The sequence below is a fragment of the Dipodomys merriami genome, unplaced genomic scaffold (assembly GCF_024711535.1).
Source record: "Dipodomys merriami isolate MVZ:Mamm:240054 unplaced genomic scaffold, mDipMer1.0.p SCAF_16, whole genome shotgun sequence".
NCBI classification, from domain to species: domain Eukaryota; kingdom Metazoa; phylum Chordata; class Mammalia; order Rodentia; family Heteromyidae; genus Dipodomys; species Dipodomys merriami.
The window spans coordinates 22721607-22742633 of NW_027202937.1; the positions used below are offsets into that span (position 1 = coordinate 22721607).

Here is a 21027-nt window from a genome sequence, read left to right on the forward strand (position 1 = left end):
AAAGAACTTGCTAAATGAAAAAAAAAAACTTTGCAGGAGGATCCCTGGGGCCCCAGAACTCAAGAGCAACCCACACAATACAATACAGCAAGATCCCGTCTCAAAAATAAAATGAATCGTAAATAAACAAATTAGAATTAATGCTTTTTATTTAGTAGAACTTTTGACCATGTTTTCATTAAAAACAAACCCAAATTATGAAATGCAAAGCTTAAAAATAAAAAAAATCATGTATTACACAGATTCCTGCAAGTTAATCTTGAGGCACAGGTACAATCTTAGTAGGCTCCAGGTATGAAGTTGAAAAGACACTGCTATATATATACTTGAGAAGCTTCTCATCTCCTCCTGAGAGATCCAGAAACAGCAGCTAGAGAAGGATTTTTATTGACCTGAGAGTAGGATTAAGCTACTACAAAATACTACTGGAGAAGGCACAATAACCTTCTACCAAGATACTTGAATTAACAGTCCAAGGAATCACATAATAATAGAATTGTGAGGCTCATACTTGGGTGAATGAATGGGTTTCTTTCCTGTTGTGCTCTGGGGAGGGAAGAGCCTCTGTTGTCATGACAATGGTAAATCAACACATTCCCTTCCACACTTCCCACTGGTTAAAATAAACAGATCAGAGCTGACCTTATTTGCACCTACCAAAAGAATTTCTGAAAGCACCCCTCATCACCCGCTCCTCCAGAGAACTGGCTTCTACCCAGTCTTCATGCAACATGCATTGAGCGATACTCCCACATCCCTTAATAGCTATATAGAACATAGGTCACTGAGAAAACGTTGATGGGTATATGAAATTGCCTGTCACTGTAAACATGACTAGAAGTATGAATTCTGTGCACTGAAAGACAGCTATATATGGTGTTATTTAGTGTCATCTCTCCTGTATGATCTACAACAAAACTTGCTTTGTTGCACACAGAAGCTGTTAGGAACACCGTGAAAGGTGGAGACAGACTTATGGAGGTGTGTATGTTTTAAGGACACATTTCCCCACGGGGCATAAATTAAAGTTTGTACAAGTTGAAACGTGTGAAAGCAAGCGAAGAGTAAATTGCATACATATACGCATAAATGAAAATCCTCAATCCCATTCTACCCCTGCCACACAAAGAAAGACAAACAGTCCAGTAACATACATGCATTCACACAATGGTAAGAGATATGGAAAAACTCCTAAGGCTTAAAAAAAAATTAAGGTACAAAGACATGAATGTGTAATGGATACAGTCTTCTTGTCTGTCAACCAGAAACTCATCCATGAATACCAGAAGTCAAAAGGAGCAGGCAGGGGCTGGGAAGGTGGCTCAGTGGTACAGAGTGCTTGCCTTGCATGCATGAGGCCCTGGGTTTGGTTCCTCAGCACCACATAAGCAGAAAAAGCCAGAAGTGGCACTGTGGCTCAAGTGGTAGAGTGCTTGCCTTGAGCTGAAGAGCTGAGGGACAGAGCCCAGACCTAGAGTTCAAGCCCAGGACTGGCAAAAAAAAAAAAAAAAAAAAAAAAAAAAAAAGGAGCAGGCAAGGGAAGTACCATACCTTAATCTACCAAGGTCTAGGAATAATGTTAAAAGCAGAAAAGTTAGGAATAATGTTAGAAACAGAAAAGTCAAAGACTATCCAAGACTACATCATATTGCCTGCTTAGAAGAGTTTTCATAGCAAGCAAAATCCTCCCCTCAGATGTCATGACCTTAAGCAATTTGGCATCTGAGCATTTACTGAATAAAATTCAGTTAAAAAAAAATGAGAGAGAAAGAGAGAGAGAGAAGGAGGCTGGGAATATCTGGCTGCCAACCACTATAAATAATTTCAAATACAACACAAGGAAAGGAAAGACATTATTATTCTTCTGTCTCTGCATAAAGCAAATGAACAAGGCAAGGAAGTAAACATTTGGTAAGGCACAAAGAAAGGCATCTCCAAAAGGTGCTGGAGGTAAGTAAGAGGGCCCCCAAGCAGTCTTAACCACAGAAATAACCGCTGTCCACTATGTAGAGAATGGACATTGATTACTTGTTATTTATTGCTTAGGGCTTTACATGAGATATAACCTTTAGTCCTTAAAAGTAGTGATTATCAAAGGGTGATTCCCCAACTAATAGCATCAGAATCCAAGTACTGGATCTAAGGCTATACCTCAGCCCTGCTGAAACAAAAGCTCTAGAGGCTGAATCAAGTTGAGCTGTTCACTCCCAACCTTCCTTCACTCCTTTCTTTCCTGTTTGTACGCATATCCATGCAAGCTCTCACCAGTAACAGGGCCTGAAATAGTCTCATATTCTTGCTTGGCTTTTTTGTTTATAGGAGGGACTCTTTATCACTTGAGCCACAACCCCAGTCCAGCTTTTACCCTGGTTAATTGAAGATAAGAGTCTAACAATTTTCTGCCCAGGCTACCTTGGAGCCTCCATCATAAGATCCTGCGTTGCTAGGATTACAGGTGTGAGCCACCGGCACCCAGCTAAGGTATGTGTATAACATGCCCTTCAGTGCTGATACAGATTATATCTGAGCTAAATAGTATTATGGCTGCCATAATCACACTTAGGCATGGCTACTTTAAGTAGCTTTTAGCAACACACACACACACACACACACACACACACACACACACACACACACACACACACACACACACACACACACACACACACACACACACACACACACACACACACACACACACACACACACACACACACACACACACACACACACACACACACACACACACACACACACCCTCTACTTTATTCCAAAACCAGCACTCACAGTAGATTTAGGGGTCCTAACTGGCTTAGTAAAAACATATGAGCACCACTCAGCAGGCCCTAGCCCGTGTATTCCTGAGATCTGATAGTTTCGTTGCCGTATCTGTAGTTACCTCTAGGTTAATGGGAATTACCACATAATAGTTCCTAGTTAAAGGTCTACAATGGACATAAAAACCTCTTCAGAGAAATCCATGGATCAACATCCAAACGGATTTCTATAATGTCCGTACATCTTAATATATTTTAAATTCATATGGCAATTGTATATATTTATAGCATACAGATTTTGACACTTCAAAACCTGCATATAGCGTGTTCAATACATACAATAAGATCAAAGATAAATCCATTATCTAACAAGTCAGACATTTATCAATTCTTTATAATGGGAATATTCAAAATTCTCTCCACTGCTTTGAAATATACAATTGTTAGCAATCTATATTCTACTACTGTACTGTATTATTCAACTATATTATTCTACTATACTATAAAAGAGTATAATAAGTTACTTCTATCTGAATGTGACTTATTTTTAACATTTTCTTTAATTGCCTTCACTGGAAAGGAAAACAGTAGACATTGTAAAAACTTTCCTTACATACTTTCTATTTTAAAAGCGTGCAATTCTCATTTCCATTTACAAGTATCTAAGAGCAAACCAAAGAGAGGGGAACACAAATAGCTCATCACTGTAAATAATCCTAGCTATTTAGGAGACCAAATTGCTGGGATTTTACTTTGAGACCAGCCTGGGCATTTCTGGCCCACTTCTTCATAATGCTAGGCTCAGTGTCCTGTACCTAATACCCTAGCTACCTACGGTAACTACCTAACACAGTTGGATCATGCCCGGTGGATTGTGCCCAGTGTACACCAGGCAGGAAGCATGGTCATCAGTAAGACTGCCTGCTTAGCAAGTGTTGGGCCCTGAGTTCATGTCCCAGCACTGCTGAGAGCCAGGGAACAAACAGCAGGTCTCCAAATCAGGACACAAGTTTTTATACTCCCTCATCATCACTAAGAAATTTGAGAAACACCTAAAAGTACTTGTTTATGCCACGGCTTGGATAACAGGAAAAAACACAAGAGCAAAACAAAAGGTGCATATAAATACTTGAAGGTGTTTGCTGGTACAATTCTTCGAGATATGCAGCAGAGGGTAAGTAGAACTTGCCTTAGTCTCTCCTTAGCTTTTTAGCAATTCAGCAAAAGTGGCTTCTTTCAGTATGCATATAGATTTCTGCTGATGTAAATCATCAGTGTACATTCTGGCTTCAGTTCACAGGAAACACTACTATAGCCTCTAATTAGGAATAGTCACAGACTCTCTGTCCTCCCTAATCCACAGATTTTTTATCTATGGAATGGTAGGATCTCATGGTCAGATGACCTTTAAGGCCAATATTCAGCCCAGCACAGTTGATACTGGAGGCATCAAAAATGTTGAGAGAGGGGCTGGGAAGATGGCTCAGTGGTAGAGCGCTTGCCTTGCATGCCTCAGGCCCTGGGTTCGATTCCTCAGCACCACATAAGCAAAAAGAAAAAAGCCAGAAGTGGCACTGTGGCTCAAGTGGTAGAGCACTAGCCTTGAGCTGAAGAGCTGGATAGTGCCCAGGCCCAGAGTTCAGGCCCCATGACCGGAACCTCCCCCCCCAAAAAAAAAAATGTTGAGAGAGAAATCATGGCAAAGGTAGTCCCAATCCCTACAAAAAAAAGTAAGCAAATATAAACTCCAGAAAGGCCAACTGCCAATACACCTCACACAGGCATTTTCCTGAATAAGCAACAACATATCAAATCTGAGGCCTGTCACAATGAATGCAAACATGTTTGTGAGGGGCTGAATAACAGTCTGAACAAATTTGTAGCTGTGTTCTAGGAAAGGAATGACTTTGAAAACAAGATATATTTAGAAGCTGCTAGAATGCCATCCGACACAGTTCCAAGTTAGAAGAACAATTTTAAAAATGTGGAAGTCAATGAATACCTCATAATAACCACAAATAACCCCTAGATCAGCCTGAGTCATGCACATGTGTCCATGAAGTTGTCACAACAGACCACTCACTAAGAGTTTCTCAGCAGCTAAAGTGGGCTTTGGCCCAGAACAAATTCCTTAGAAAGTCAACCACTCCCAAAAACGTAGGCACTAATGAAAAGTCTTACTTTATACTTATCAAAAACCACTTCATCATGGGGCCTGATGCCAGCAGCTCACACTTGTAATACTAGCTACTCAGGAGGCTGAGATCTGAAGATGACAGTTATAAGCTCACCCATGCAGGAAAAATCCATGTGACTCTAATCTCCAATTAACTAGTTCTCTCTCTCTCTCTCTCTCTCTCTCTCTCTCTCTCTCTCTCTCTCTCTCTCTCTCTCTCTCTCTCTCTCTCTCTCTCTCTCTCTCTCACACACACACACACACACACACACACACACACACACACACACACTTCAAGGAGCTCAACACATGCCTCAGAGTTGACTGGTGCTTCTTTTGTGAACCTGTAAACCATATTATCTACACACAATGGATCTGACTCAGTACAACATCTAGCTAATACACTGTTACATATTCAACAGAATAGTACTGCAAATAAAAAGTAACATCTCAAAATGCCCTCATCTATTTCAACACCTAATCTGAAACCAACTATAACCAACAGGACAAGGCTTTTGTTTTCCTTCAATGTTTACCTTCTTCCTACTTAACTGTGATGGACAGATATTAGCATTGAGATTGTTTCTACATAAATGAAATTTCACCACTGATTAAATATGGTATTCAAGACTCATAGAAACTTTGTAAACTCAACTCCATAGTACAAATAAGCCATACCTCGGTCATCTACCTCTGGGAAACTGAACAGTGAATAGGTTCTGTCTGGGGGCAAGAAAGGTTACCAACAGAAGGTGTACAGCTACTGGAGATAGTGAATAAGGATGAATATGGTCAAAGTTAATATAAATGACTGAAAACAAAAACAATGAAAACTGTCAAAATTACTTCAAGAAAGTGACAAGAAAGTAATGGAAAAAGGATTGAGTTTGATCAGGATTTATTAAATATACATATACGAAACTGTCACAATGAAACTCCCCTTAAACAACTAATGTATGCTATTTAAAAAAAAAAGTCTTAGCCGGGTGCTGGTGTCTCACGCCCATAATCCTAGCTATTCAGGAGACTGAGATCTGAGGATCATGGTTCAAAGCCAGCCCAGGCAGGAAAGTCGATGAGACTCTTATCTCCATTAAACTACTAGAAAACCAGAAGTGGTGCTGTGGCTCAAGTGGTAGAGCACTAGCCTTGAGGTGAAGAGCGCAAGGATAGCACACAAGCCCAGAGTTCAAGCCCCATCACCAAAAAAAAAAAAAAAAAAAAAAAGGCTTGGGGGGGGGGGGGGAAGGAAAATGTCAGATATATTCATCACCACAACAAAAGAATATTATCATGGGTTATATACTTTTAAATCAGAACAAGACCAGAAAACTGGAGCCATCCCTCAAGTCAGTGCCACAGGGAGAAGGAGCATAGGCCAGCACTTGTCTTGGCATCATTCATCAAGGATGGTGACTGGCAATCTGCTGATCTCATCCTTTATTTTACTCTCAGGACTCTAGACTCTACTGGCAAACTACCTGCTTATATCCTAATCCGAGATCTTCCAAAAATAAAGTATGCAATAAACATTTTGGTTTCTCTGCATATAAATGTGTAGTTTTGAACCAGAGATATATACATTGAGCCAGAGAAAGGCAGAGGAAGCACCAGACAGGACAAAGGAGAACATTCTATACTACTACACACATGTGGGCATGTGCACATGTGTGCACTCTTTCTCACACACATATGCTAAGATCTCTCACACATACAGTCACATAAGAACAAGCACACACAGCCCTTCACAATATGACAGAGTGAAAAAGATTGAGACTAATCAAAACAGAATTATTTGCTTCAGAAATATGGCTCCAAGCCGGGGCTCTGGTGGCTCATGCCTATAATCCTAGCTAGTCAGAAGGCTGAGATCTACGGATCACAGTTCAAAGCCAGCCCAGGCAGGAAGTCTGTGAGACTCTTATCTCCGATGAATTACTCAGAAAAAAGTTTGCTGTGGCTCAAGTGCTAGAGCACTAGCCATAAGCAAAAGAAGCTCAGAGACAGAGCCCAGGCCCAGAGTTCAAGCCCCGAAGCTGGCACCCCGCCTCCAAAAAAAAAAAAATCCTTACAAACATTTCATTTTTTTATACTTTAACAACTCTTAGAATTTGTTTATTAAATATAAAAATATTTATCCCATACTAGATCCTCCGTCACTGACTGATGATAAAAAGATATGAAGATAAAAACACAGACTGCCCTATGGGTTCCAAGGCTAAGGGCCATACTCTTTGAAAACTGGAACATTGAATAGCACAACCTAGATAGCAGTGGCCTACCCCATCCCTCTCAAACACATGCAAGAAAAAGTAGTGAAGAAGATGATTTAAACCACTTCTATGAAATGAGCTTTGGGCTAGCAGGACAGATCTACCAAGGCTTTTATGTGAATTATACTCTAGGAGATTCTATCTTTGCAAATCAAAGCCATTGAGCCTAAAGCAAAGGAGAAAGCAGTCTGGCCTGATATTTACCCTTTTTCAAAAAAAAAAAAAAAGGGGGGCGGGGAGCCAAACTCTCACCTGGAAACAAGTCATTTGGATTGCTCCCCTCACTGTCCAGGCAACCCCCCTACCAACCACAAAATCAAAGGGAGGGAAGAAGCAGGGAAAGTGAGTTTAGCAAGAAGCATTCCTTTCCCACCTTTAGTCTAAACACTGTGTATGGCTGTCAACTGTGCTACATAGCCAGATACAGTACCACCATCACTAAGTATTCCTAATAAAAAGGCATTGTCTAAGAACCCCCCCCCATGTGAAGCTGGAAGTGGCACCAATGATTGTCACCCTCCTTTGCGATCCAAGAGATTCCAAACACTCACAAGCCTACCACACTGTCTTGTTCATCTCAGCATCAATCTGTGTGCTCTTAATTTGATCATGATAGATTCTGAGACTGATTTAAAAAAAAATTTTTTTCTGGGATGGCCAGATTCTACCAAAAGGACAATGGTGATGTTTAGATTTGCCCACTGTGGGTGTATAAAGGCGAGGAAGAGAAAAACACGTGACAGACGTTCATATTTAAAGACTAGAGAGAGCCTTGAAAGAAGATGCAAGAAAGAAACTGGTACCCAGTGGTTTCCATGGCAACTACAAAGCATGCTAGACCCTGATTTGCATGGAAGGTGGAAGTGATATCCCCACAATCTGATCTCCAAGGTAACAGAAAAAGGAAATGGCCTCAGCAGTAATAAAATTGTCTTAGATAAAGTTCTGGCCCATTTTCTTTAAACCAATGTAGCAGAAGTCTTGTGTGTTTATCAGGAGTTTTAAGCAATTAATGGGGCTGGACATAACATTCCCTCAAGTGGCTCAAAAACCTGTCTGAGGAAACAACTAATGACCAATTAAGCCAAAAACACCTCTGCCAATGTCTTTAATGCACAAACTCTGAGGCAAGTCCCACATAGCCATCCCCTCCGACTTCATGCTCCACCCTCTCAAGACAGGGTGTGTTTATGCAGAAGATTTGAGTGCCTGCAGGAACCTATGTAGCCAGCCTCATACTACCAGGAAAGAAAACTTCAAAGAAATAGGACCTTGATTTCACTCATATGGTATGTAATACACCATTCCAGACAGTCAATCACAAACAGTAAATTTCAAAATAAACTGGAACCAGTCAGTTTGGCCTGAAAAATAACTTTCCTGCTTAACACTCCCACCAAGTGTAACTCAAAGTATGGCTGTATTTTAAATTACCTTAAAGGCAGATTAAAAATGTACTTATAAAGCTGGGCGCTGGTGGCTCACGTCTATAATCCTAGCTACTCTGGAGTCTGAGATCTGAGGATTGATTCAAAGCCAGCCCAGGTGCAGGAAAGTCCCTGTGACTCTTATCTCCAATTAACTACCAGAAAACCGGAAGTGGCTCTGTAGCCCAAGTGAGCTGAAGAGCTCAGGGACAGGGCCCAGGCCCAGAGCTCAAGTCCTTTTGATCACAGAAATAAAACAATAGCTTTAGTCCATCAATTCCCTTTTAATTGGTCAGAAAATAACTTCTTCCTATTAGCTTAAAAAAAAAAAGTAGCTGAGCTAAGTGGCTCAAGCCAATAATCCTAGAAGGTGAAGAGATCAGGGATAGGACATAGAGGCTAGCTTAGGACTAAATCTGTGAAACTCTCATTCAAAGGCTAGGCACAGTGGCCAACTTGTTATGCCAGCTACAAGAGAACTACAATGCCTAGCAAGCAGTAGCACATGCTTTCATCTCCAGTGAAATGAAGATAATCACAGCCCAAGTTGGCCTGGGTATAGAATGAGGTCTCATGTTGAAAATAACCAGTGCAAAGGGGAGCTAGAGGTATGGGACCTTCCTTGCAAGTGCAAGGCCCTGAATTCAATCCTTATTACAAAAAGGAGTTTAAGATGACTCTCCCCCCCCCAAAAAAAAAAAATGAAGAAGGAGGTGGCAGCAGTGGCAAGCAAAACTGACCCTTGTTTTTCATTTCTTAAGGTGAAGATAATCCTCTTGGAGCCTTGTTCCCTGCCATAATGGGCCCATTAAAGATTAGCTCCCAAGCCAAATGCTGAGGCAAAACCTATCTGCCCAGAGGAAACACCTACACTTGATAATATCTTTTTTAAAGTGCCATGGGATAGGATAGTAAAAAATTCCAACCATTTTAAGTGTCAAGTTTTAGTACTAAATCCTGTTGACTCAGCTATAAATTAGGGATGATAAAACAAGAGAATTTAGGTAGCACCAAATTATCTTGCTAATGGGAAGACTCCTTTAAACAAAGGTTTCATGGTTTCGAAGAAATAGAAGTTTCTAATATTCTCTGGCTTTAGAGTGAGAATTACTATTTATAGGTCAAATGCTATTCATATGCCTCTTTCTTAATTTTGAAATGTTCTTTTTACACTGGGTCAAGGCTTACTTAGGCTATTCATTTCACTCTTTCCTTTTTTGTTCTGGTACCAGGTCTTGAAATATATATGCCAGTCTTGCGTTCTCATTGGCTTTTTTATTCAAAGCTAGGTTCTACTACTTGAGTCATACCTCCACTTCTAGTATTTTGCTAGTTAACTGAAGATAAGGGTCTCATGGACTTTTCTGCCCAGGCTGGCTTTGAACCTTGATCTTCAGATCTCAGCCTCTCAAGTATTTAGAATTACAGGTATGAGCCACCAAAGTCTGGCTTTTTTTATTACTAACAAAACTAACTGAAAAGCTGATGACTGTGGCTAAAACAGTGCCATTATTACTTCCATTTCTGGGTGGCATGATTCTCTTTCTCATTCATTATCAGTCAACCAGAAGAACAGTTCCAGCTAAGAATGATAAGGTCATGATTTATCTCCCGTTTACCTGAAAGAACTAAAAAGCCATCTAAGAAATGGGCATGATAAAAGAATGAACTATGGTCTCTAAGAGGGAAAGAACAATGATTCTCCAGGCTACAGGTAGGGAAAAGCACAGGTAGGGAAAAGTTAGTCTGGGCAAAAATCTGAGACTCTTATCTCCAATTAACCACCAAAAAAACAGAAGTAGAAGGAAGAGTGTCAGCCCTGAGCAAAAATACTAAGCAAGAACATGAGCCTTGAATTCAAGGCCCAGTATAGGCAGCCAGGCCAGGAGGGAGGTAGGCAGGCAGGTAGACAAGCAAGCCGGCACACATACATATAAACGTACATGCTCACACAAACCTGCCTCAAAAAAGAGAGGGGAAGGACAGGAGGATGACATACTCAATGATACTTAGTGGTACATTTTGGGCATAAGCTATCAAAAGTAAAAAAGTAAAAATAATAGGCTGATAAGAATGATTACAGCATCACTGGGGTAAGAAACAAATTCAGAGAAACTAAATAAACCCCCCTTTTGGGAGGAAATTGAACAAAAACATTTTTTATTGCATCAACTTTTTTCTAAAAGTGGCCAACTATACAGAACCATTTTAACAAGATCACTGAACATAGAGCACACAAAGAAAAATTAGACCAAGGCATATTATGTATAATTGCTTATGATCACAAATTGAAAAAGGAGTTGTGATCTGCAGTGTGGGAAATATGATTATCTGGTAGAGTTAAGGACTTAACAGATTCTTGGCAAAGTACAAACTATGAGAGACTGAAAAAAGTGAAGAACTTCTGAGGAATTACTGGTAATCTAGAATTCTATACTCAGTAAAATTACCTTTTAAGGGCTGGGAAGGTGGCTCAGTGGTAGAGCGCTTGCCTTGCATGCCTGAGGCCCTGGGTTCGATTCCTCAGCACCACATAAGCAAAAAAGGAAAAAGCCGGAAGTGGCGCTGTGGCTCAAGTGGTAGAGCGCTAGCCTTGAGCTGAAGAGCTGAGGGACAGCGCCCAGGCCCAGAGTTCAGGCCCCACGACTGGACCCCCCCCCCCCAAAAAAAAAAAAGAAAAAAAAATACCTTTTAAACCTGCAGGTGATGTTTTACAACTGCATGTTGACTGTACAAGCACCATAATAAATATGAGAGTGAAATAAAGATCTTTTCAGACACATAAAGGCTCAAAAGATTTCTGTCACTAGTAAGAATTGTTAAAACTTCAAGAAAAGGAAAATCATGCCAGAAGGATAACTAGATCTAAAGCAAAGAAGGCCACCAGAAATATGAACTAAATATGTAGACAGGGAAAAAATAGCTCACAATTAATCCATGTTCACTTTTTTTTTTTTTTTTTTTTGGGGGGGGGGGGGGAGAGATTCAGTAGTGGTACTTGAACTCAGGGCCTGGGCACTGTCCCTGCGCTTTTCCATTCAAGGCTAGAGCTCTAACACACTGTGAGCCACAGTGCCACTTCCAATTTTCTGGTAGTTAAGTGGAAATAATAATCTCATAGACATTCCTGTCCAGGCTGACTTCAAACTGTGATCCTCAGATCTCAGGCTCCTGAATAGCTAGGATTACAGGTGTGAGCTACCAGCACCCGGCCCATATTTACTTTATAGTGTTTACTTACACAATTATTTTCTCCAGTATTCCACATAATATTCTACCCAATTTTGAAGATTTCTGAAAAATACAGAGTATATTTCAGTCATAACAGCTCTAAACTTTTAGAGTAGTATGGAATTTATCTCTACTTGTAATCTAATCTTCAAGGTTCCAATAATATTCTATTAGAGTATGGTTATTGGCGGCTTCTAAACTTCAATCAAAAAGTTAAAAGAAGCCAGGCGCCAGTGGCTCACGCCTATAATCCTAGCTACTCAGGAGACTAAGATCTGAAGATTTCAAAGCCAGCCCAGGCAGCAAAGTCCGTGAGACTCTTAACTCCAATAAACCACAGAAAACCAGAAGTGGCATTGTGGCTCAAGTGGTAGAGTACTAGCCTTGAGCTAAAGAGCTCAGGGACAGCGCCCAGGCCCAGAGTTCAAGCCCCACAACCCAAAAAGATAAATGAATAAATAAATAAATAAATAAATAAATAAATAAATAAATAAATAAATAAATAAATAAATAAATGAATGAATGAATGAATGAATGAATAAATAAATAAATAAATAAATAAATAAATGAAATACATCTAAGCTATTTCTTGATTTTAACATTAAACACTGCTACTATACTACTACATTTTGTTAAACAAATATTAGCATTTTTAATTCCTAGTTCTTAAAACATGTTCACTTCAAATAATCTAAATTTATAACAGTATATGCTGCATTTGGGCTTCTTTTGTAAACATAAGAGGTAGGTGAGTATTTTCAACCATACAAAAGGATAACAATTCAATATCAGAAACAACTAAGTTATCCTGTTAAAAAGGAGAGTCAATTCCTATCAGATACAATATATTTTCATATCCAGAATCTAAACTGTACTAAACCAGGATATCACACATGTCCAACTGTCTACTACATCAAAAATCGGTGTACTGACTAGGACTCAAACTCTTTAAACTAGGACTCAAAGTCTTAACAGTAACATACTACAGTTGCCAAAGAGAGAATTTTAAAGTAGTTATTTAGAACTTTCTGGAGCTCTTAAAAGCATGTTAGGATATGGGGGGGGGGGGGGGCAGTGGGAGGGCAAAGCACCATATACTAAATGCTAGAGGCCTGGACTTAAGGTGCAGAAGTGAGTAAACATGAATAGCAGCAATGGAATCTCCTCAATAACACCAAGTCTTAATTCGTCTTGCCTGACTCTTACCTTCTCCTTTCAAGCAAGTAATGCTGCTCTGAGCTGGGTGGAAGAAACTGACACTATTCACCACAAGGTCGCTCCTGTGACTCAGTAACTTCAGAAGCAGTAGATGCACCCACACTTTTCCATCTGCCTACAGACTGCTGTGGTGAGGCCATGGAGGAATGATATCGATCACAATGAGTCTAAATCGAAAACCATCTCCAAACATTATAAAATCCCCAGTGAACGTGCAGATTCACAGGTACTCATTCATATGTCAGAAACACAGATAATAGCTAATAATGATCTTTCACACAGAGCACTTGTCATACTCCTTCATTCTCTTCAAAACTTAGCTTGCTCAGTTCAACAGCCATGATCACGGCATTTCTGCTGCCATACACATCTCACATGTAAGGGGGGTGGGGGGAGAGGAGGGATGACTAAAGCCTAGAGACATTATGAAACCTGCCCCTACTGGCCAATACCAGGACAAACTTAGGAACATGTACTCTCACTTAGCCACTACCACTTGAGCCATGCCTCCAGTACAGCATTTTGTCTTTCAGACTTTTCTGCCCCACCTGGCTTAGAACCACAATCCTTCAGGCCTCAACCATCCTAAGTAGCTAAGATTACAAGTGTGAGCTACTTGTGCCAACTGTAGATGACACTCAACCATGAGGATCTATAGATCTCTATGGCAGACCCTTAAGAAATAACATGGTTCAATTTTTACAATTTCCCTCTGGCTCTTCTCTCAAGACAAAATATAGACATAACCCTGCTAGCTGAGTGGTGTTTCAGATCTATCATTTACTCATATCGTATTTTCCTTTCCATGAGCCACATAGATTGTCCTTATCCCCAGAACCAGCCCTCCCAAAGTTTCCTACTGTCTACACAGGCTTGACTAAAAACTGCCAATTCTAGTTTCTCCCAACACTGACATACTTCTGAAAGAAACAAAATTTTATTACAACAAGTAAGGAAAATAGCATGGTCAGCATAGGAGTTTGGAATTGGTCATGGCTGCCATCACGTTCACAAGGGACAAATTAAAGGCTAATGTTCATCACGTTTCTATCCTAAACTATAATAATTAAGAACAAAAAGTGATTCAGAAAAACAATCTCAACTACCAAAATGGCCAAAAAACTTCAGCATCTTACAACTTCAAAAACAAAATAAGCAAATAAATAACAGCAACAGACAAAACCTCTAGGTAAGCTAAGCATCTCATCATCTTGGCTCTTTGGCCTTTACTGTCCAAAGAGATATAGAACTCCTCAATCAAAGTCAGCCTTGTCTTTTACAAAAGGTAATTTCACATGCTGGCCTTGTATTGGCTAGATAAAGTGGTTTGCCATTCCTCCTAAGGAAAAAGAACTAGGATCTTGAGAAAAATTATGAAACTCAAAGTAAATATGGATTTTGTTCTTTTCTAACATACTCAAAGTCAAGGAAAAACAATGACCCAAGCATTTTAGAACAAAACATAAGATACAGGGTTTTCTGCAGGAAAGTAATTATTTGTAAATACAAAAACTAAGACAAAAAAAACACCGTCAGAAGAATATTATCACTTTAATTTCTGGGTTAGAAAATCTGAACGGAGGAGGGTTATCAGTCATAACTACATAAATTGTAAAAAAGAAAAAGGAAAAAAGAAAAAGAAAAAGAAAATTAATTTCATGAATTCCTTGCCACTGTCTCCCACTCTTCTTCTTCCTCCCTGCACCCATTACCACAAAATGATGCACCTAAAAGGATGTATACTACAGGAATAATTAGTGTTACGGAAGGGCTATCAATTAGACCATTACACATTTTTGCAAAGCAAGAATATCAAATCTCACCCCTGCGTTTTGAAGATTCTTTTTTTTTTCTCTCAAAAACGGTAAATGCCAAAAGAAAGTGCTAACCATCACTCCTAAAACATGCTCTTTCTGCAGGGCGACGGCAGCTCAAGACTATAATCCTAGCTACTCAGGACGCTGAGACCCGAGGATCATGGCTCAAAGCCAGCCCAGGCAGGAAAGTCTGTTGAGATCTTATCTCCAATTAACCACCAGAAAACTCGAAGTGGTGCTGTGGCTCAAGTGGTAGAGTGCTAGCCTTGAACTGAAGAGCTCAGGGACAGTGCCCAGGCCCTGAGTTCAAGCCCCACGACTGACCGCCCCCCCCCCCCCAGCCAAAAAAAGCTCTTTCTGATGTTTAGGGAACTTAAGATCCACAGCAGAAATGGCATTATGTCATTATCCACTCAATGCTGGAACCCAAACTACCAAGTAACCACTTATCTTCATTGACAGCAAGCTCTATCAACTTCGTAGGAAAGTACAACATGCATAAGACAAGAAGAGTCAGCACCCAGTCTCAATAGTATACTGAGCAACCTCCAGGAATTCAATTTCCAAAGTGATTTATTACACTGTAGAAGACAGGATTCAAACCAAATCCACTACATACCAAAGATAGGTAAAAGAAATGATTTTTTCAAAGAACTATTAAAATTCACTCTTTCTATTTAACTTCTTGTATTACCCTACAAAACTGCTAGAAGCACATACTAACACAAGGGTAGGGAATATCATTTGGTATATAATGGGACAGGCACATATGCTTCTTGAATACTTCTTGGTGGCTGGCCATAAGCATCTACCTGTATTGGTAATTTTATATGACACAGAATGATATTATACATATCCAAATGGCCTGTGGAGGCTGGGGGTGGGGTGGAGGGGTGGGATGTTCAGGTGTGAGGCGCATTGCAGAAATGTTGAAAGCTACAAAGCTCTCCTCCTATGTGTGATCCAAGTCACTTCAGGCTTGTCTAGACACCAGCCTCATTTTTCAACATTATTCTGGATGTCCCTGTTACATTTCACTAGAACACTGATTCTGAAACTTCTTTTTAACCCAAATGAAATGCTATAATGAATCCTTAATTCAATGTAACAACATATGTAACATACTAATAATTACAAAAATGGATAAGTTTCCCTCAAGCTAACCCTAAAAAGGAGGGCTTTCCCCCACCTACTATCCTGGAGGGTTAAAGGATTGTTTTATATTCCACTGCCACGCAACACAACAGTTCTGCAGCAGTGTCACCTTGGAGAGGCATTGTCAGTTAGGCAGAAATGATCCTGAGAGAATAAAGCTTACTCACAACTTAGGTCATCATGATGGTCAGATCATAGCCACAAGTGGGGGTGATGGATGTGTGTGTGTCTGTGTGTGTGTGTGTGTGTGTGTGTGTGTGTGTGTGTACACGTCTGTGTCTGAGTGTCAAAATTTATAGTAGAAAGTGGTAACATTCATAACCACAGATTCATTCCTATGAATGTTAATGTCAGGTGGATGAAAATCTGCCCATGTTGAAAGGCACAGACAATACAGTCACATACTTTAATGTATTTACTGATGTGATTGTTCCATATATCCCTGAAAATACGTGTCCTATGAGGATTCAATTATCAAACTGGAGCAGGGGCAATGTTTCATATGAATTATATAGTAAGTTCATCACCAAAATACTTCATCAAGTGTTTTTGAAAACAGCAATGTACAAATGTACACTAGAAGAACTGTACTATAGGGGGCTGGGAAGATGGCTCAGTGGTAGAGCGCGTGCCTTGCATGCCTGAGGCCCTGGGTTCGATTCCTCAGCACCACATAAGCAAAATGAAAAAAGCCGGAAGTGGCGCTGTGGCTCCCGTGGTTGAGTGCTAGCCTTGAGCTGAAGAGCTGAGGGACAGCGCCCAGGCCCAGAGTTTAGGCCCCATGACCGGAAGAAAAAATAAAAAATAAATAAAGAACTGTACTATACGTGCTAATTAATCACAAATCAAATGGCATCTTCATTAGAAGATGGTGCAGAACAAAGATATGAAGGTAGAAGTTCATACAGGCTCAGAGTATATTATCAAACAGATACTTCACAAGGCAGGAGCTGGTGGCTCATAGCTATAATCCTACCTACTCAGGAGGCTGAGAGGATCATGGTTTGAAGCCAAGACTGGTTAGAAAAAGATCCAAGACACTGTCTCCAAAACAATGGGTAAAAAGCTAAGCTGGAGGCATGGCTCAAATGGCAGAGTACCAGCTATAAGCAATTAAACAACAACAACAACCCCATAACAAAAAACCATAAGAGAGAAACTAAACTTCAGATATTCATCTAAACTTTCACTGAAAACCATGAGAGAAACTAAACTTGAGATATCCATCTAAACTTTCACTGAAACAAGGAGAGAGGGTGAATCACTGCAACAATGATACCCACAAGATACTATATTGGAAATGAACTTTCCAACTTCGGGGAGGGGAAGGGGAGTAAGGGAGGTCAGAAGGGAAGGGATAATGGAAGAACAACAAAGGAGAGATTAACAATTCTTGACAAGAAACGTACAAGAAATTACCTTACTCATGTAACTGTAACCCCTCTGTACAGCATCTTTTTTTTTTTTTTTTTTTTTTTTTGGGTCCAGTTGTGGGGTCTGAACTCTGGGCCTGGGCGCTGTCCCTCAGCTCTTCAGCTCAAGGCTAGCACTCTACCACTTGAGCCACAGCGCCACTTCTGGCTTTTTTCTTTTTGCTTATGTGGTGCTGAGGAATCGAACCCAGAGCCTCATGCATGCAAGGCAAGTGCTCTACCACTGAGCCATCTTCCCAGCCCTGTACAGCATCTTTACAATAAAATGAAATTTAAAAAAAAATAAAATGTTTAGGCTCAAAAACCATTAAGTATCTACACACAGCTAACCTCCATTCCTTCCAACTTTCCACTAAGCTCAGTTCATGACAGATATGTATCTAGATTATTTCCAAAATGTAATTATGTGTCTAGATTGTTTCAACAACTCAGAATATGTCACAGAAGCTCAGATCCTGGGAATTTCTTTTACACTTCGATTTCATAAATTAACAAGATTCTAATAAAGTCATAAAGACAATAATCCAGTGAAACATCAAATATAAGAACAGGCCCAGAGCTGGTGGCTCACTCCTGTAATCCTAGCTACTCAGGGGGCTCAGATTTGAGGATTGTGGTTCAAAGCCAGCCTGGACAAGAAAGTCCATGAGACTCTCCAATTAACCACCCAAAAAAAAAAAAAAAAAAAAGAAACAGCAGCTCTGTAGCTTAAAGTGGTAGAGTGCTAGTCTTGAGCAAAAGAGCTAAGGGACAACTCCCAGGCCCCAAGTTCAAGCACCAGGACCAAGAAACACACACGCACACACGCAAATACACTAAAATGAAATACAAAAATTCTAAATGAAAGGGGAACTAACAAACAAAATATGAAATAGGGCAGCTACTACCAAGGTATTTTTAAGCACCCTGTTAAAAATACTATATAATGTCACTATCACTATCCTTGAAACCACAAACTCATAAAATTACCAGGACCTACAGCTTGGTGCCAGTGGTTCTACCTGTAATTCTATCTATATAGGAGGCTGAGATCTAAGGCTCCCAATTCAAAATCAGACAGAGCAGGAAAGTCCATGGCATTCTATCTCCAATTAACCACTAAAAAGCTGGAGCTGTAGTTTAAGGGGTAGAGCACTAACCTGGGGGGTGGGGGAAAGCTCCTGGGGACAGTGCCCCAGGACAAGTTCAAGCCCCAGTACAGCACATCCAGAACGAAAGAAAAAAAGAAAGAGAGAAAGAAAAAAGAGAGAAAGAGAGAGAGAGAGGAAGGAAGGAAGGAAGGAAGGAAGGAAGGAAGGAAGGAAGGAAGGAAGGAAGGAAGGAAGGAAGGAAGGAAGGAAGGAAATAAGGGAGAGAGGCATGAAGGCAGGAAGCTAACCAGAGCCAACTTCCCTTACAAACTATCTTAAGCTCATTTAGGAAAATCATATAGAAATAACTGCCAATTATTTTCAGTTTGAAGAACTGGTTTTGTAACTTGGCTCAATGCTTATCTATTGAAAATGCAGTGTAATTTCTGCTTTCCTGAAAAGAAAAACAATTCAAAGAAGACATTTAATCTGCACATTTTAAAAACATCTCTCCAGAAATAGCAGAAAGCATCTAATACTCTCCCCACTACTACTGCTGATAACAAACAATGACAGTGAACATTTAAGACCTGATATTATCAGCTGCCAATTCTTTGGATGTTTCTTATGGCAAAAACATGGTTTAGTCGGTCTATGGCATATTTTGTTTACTCATTTTTAATTATTATGGGATAGAACATAGAAATCCTGGATTTTTAGTTACTTATTGGTGCCTGTACTGGGGCTTGAACTCAGGGCCTTTTACTTTCACTCAGTTTTTTCACTCACAGCTGGAGCTCTACCACTTGAGCCACGGCGGCTTCAGTTCCAAATTCTGGCTGTTCTATGAAAACTGTGATATTGTGGTGAATGGGCCAACACTGTCCCCATGTGACCAAAAACTGGCACTTCTCTGATTTAAATAATGCACCAATACTTTTAGCCTTGATTACTAACCTTTTCCTCGACGGCCCTTCTTCAAAATCTGAAGAACTAACATCGTTGCTAGTAGAGGACACTTGGGATGCATCGTCCTTCTCATTCTCTGACTGTTCTGATGCTGGTCCTAATCCCTTAGATTGGTCATTACCAAGGAGCCCTACAGGTGAAAAAAGGGGATAAACACTTAAATATATCACATCAGGAAGCAGCAGTTTACCACAGTAAACCCTACACAATGGCTAATGAAGACAAACAAGAATGTGGGCAACAGAAAATTCACAAATGCATATCCCCTTTTTGAATGGGAAATCCAAAAGGCTGGAAGTTTGTGTGTTTATTTGTGAGGAGTAGCTGGAGGAAGGAGAGACAACAGGGTCTTGCCATGTAGCCCAGCAGCTGGCCTTGAATTCATATTCTTCCTGCTCCAGTCTCCTAGATCACAGGCATATATGCCATCCAATCCAGCTATGATTCTTTTTCCATGTATGTAAATATCATCTGTGACTGAAGCATGACTTTTTGGTTCGTCCAGCCATTCCACAAGATTTGACTACTTCATTCCATGTGAAATCTCTCTTGAATTGAAATATTTAAGAGTGGTTTCTGTTCTTTGCGAAGAAAACAGGGAAGAATGGTATCTCTCTAATAGATATGTAATACATTTTATCTGGTAACATTCAGGGAAAACTGCAGCACAACAAAGGCTGGGACTTGCCCTGCTTATGTGTAATTCTCTATGGTTTCAGACTTTAGATAGTGACATAAGGTTGGAAATCTAATGCTATGGAGTAAGTAAAATATCATGGCTATTTACTTGTCATATGGGGCCTTAAGGATCATGGCTACAGCATGGAAATGAAAATTAGCTTCCCAAATATTAGAAAGACGTTAAGTATGAATGTGGTCGGCATTTCAGGAATAATACCTGAGCTATGTATTCTAGTAAGATTTTGTCCCATACAGAACCATCTCATGAAAACCAACAGTGGCTAGTGTCAATAGGAAACAAATTCTAACAAACTATTTTTTCTAACTTTAATTTTTAAAATGCCAATGTTCCCTTAACATGGACCCACACACAATGGTAAAATCCATGCTTCGGGACTCTCTCCAGTCTGAAGCCAAAGTCCAGTCAAGATGGCCTCTCTGTTGCCTTTTCTTCCCCAGCTTCCCTTCTTTTTCTTCCCTTTTTCTTATGAATACTCTTTAATAGGATGAGTGCATGGCTCAAGGAGAAGAGCATTTTCCTAGCAAGCATGAGGCCCTTAGTTCAAACCCCCAATACCACAATAAATGGATAGAGATAAATGTACCATTTCATTAATTATTTCAAGTAGATTAATTATGGAAATATTTCTGATGTATTAAATTACATCAAATCCACTACAATTAACTTAACCTGCTTGCTTCAATGTATTTGTGCCTCCAGAAAAGTAAAATTACCTATGTGTTTCAAATAACCTCTCTATTAGTCCCAGTACATTGGAGAACTAATGCAGACATAAGGG

The 21027-nt window shown here is 40.0% G+C and overlaps 1 protein-coding gene across 3 annotated transcripts in view; it reads right to left on the minus strand.

Moving 5' to 3' along the window:
• Jarid2 (jumonji and AT-rich interaction domain containing 2) overlaps positions 1-21027 on the minus strand; it is a 241423-nt gene that overhangs the window by 77442 nt on the left and 142954 nt on the right. For 2 of the 3 annotated variants that reach the window (XM_070024528.1, XM_070024529.1), the window contains one exon: positions 19535-19676. The exons of the other annotated variant lie outside the window; for it this stretch is intronic. In XM_070024528.1, coding sequence (XP_069880629.1) covers positions 19535-19676 — 142 coding nt within the window. The remainder of the gene's footprint in view (positions 1-19534; positions 19677-21027) is intronic. 3 annotated transcript variants of the gene reach the window in all.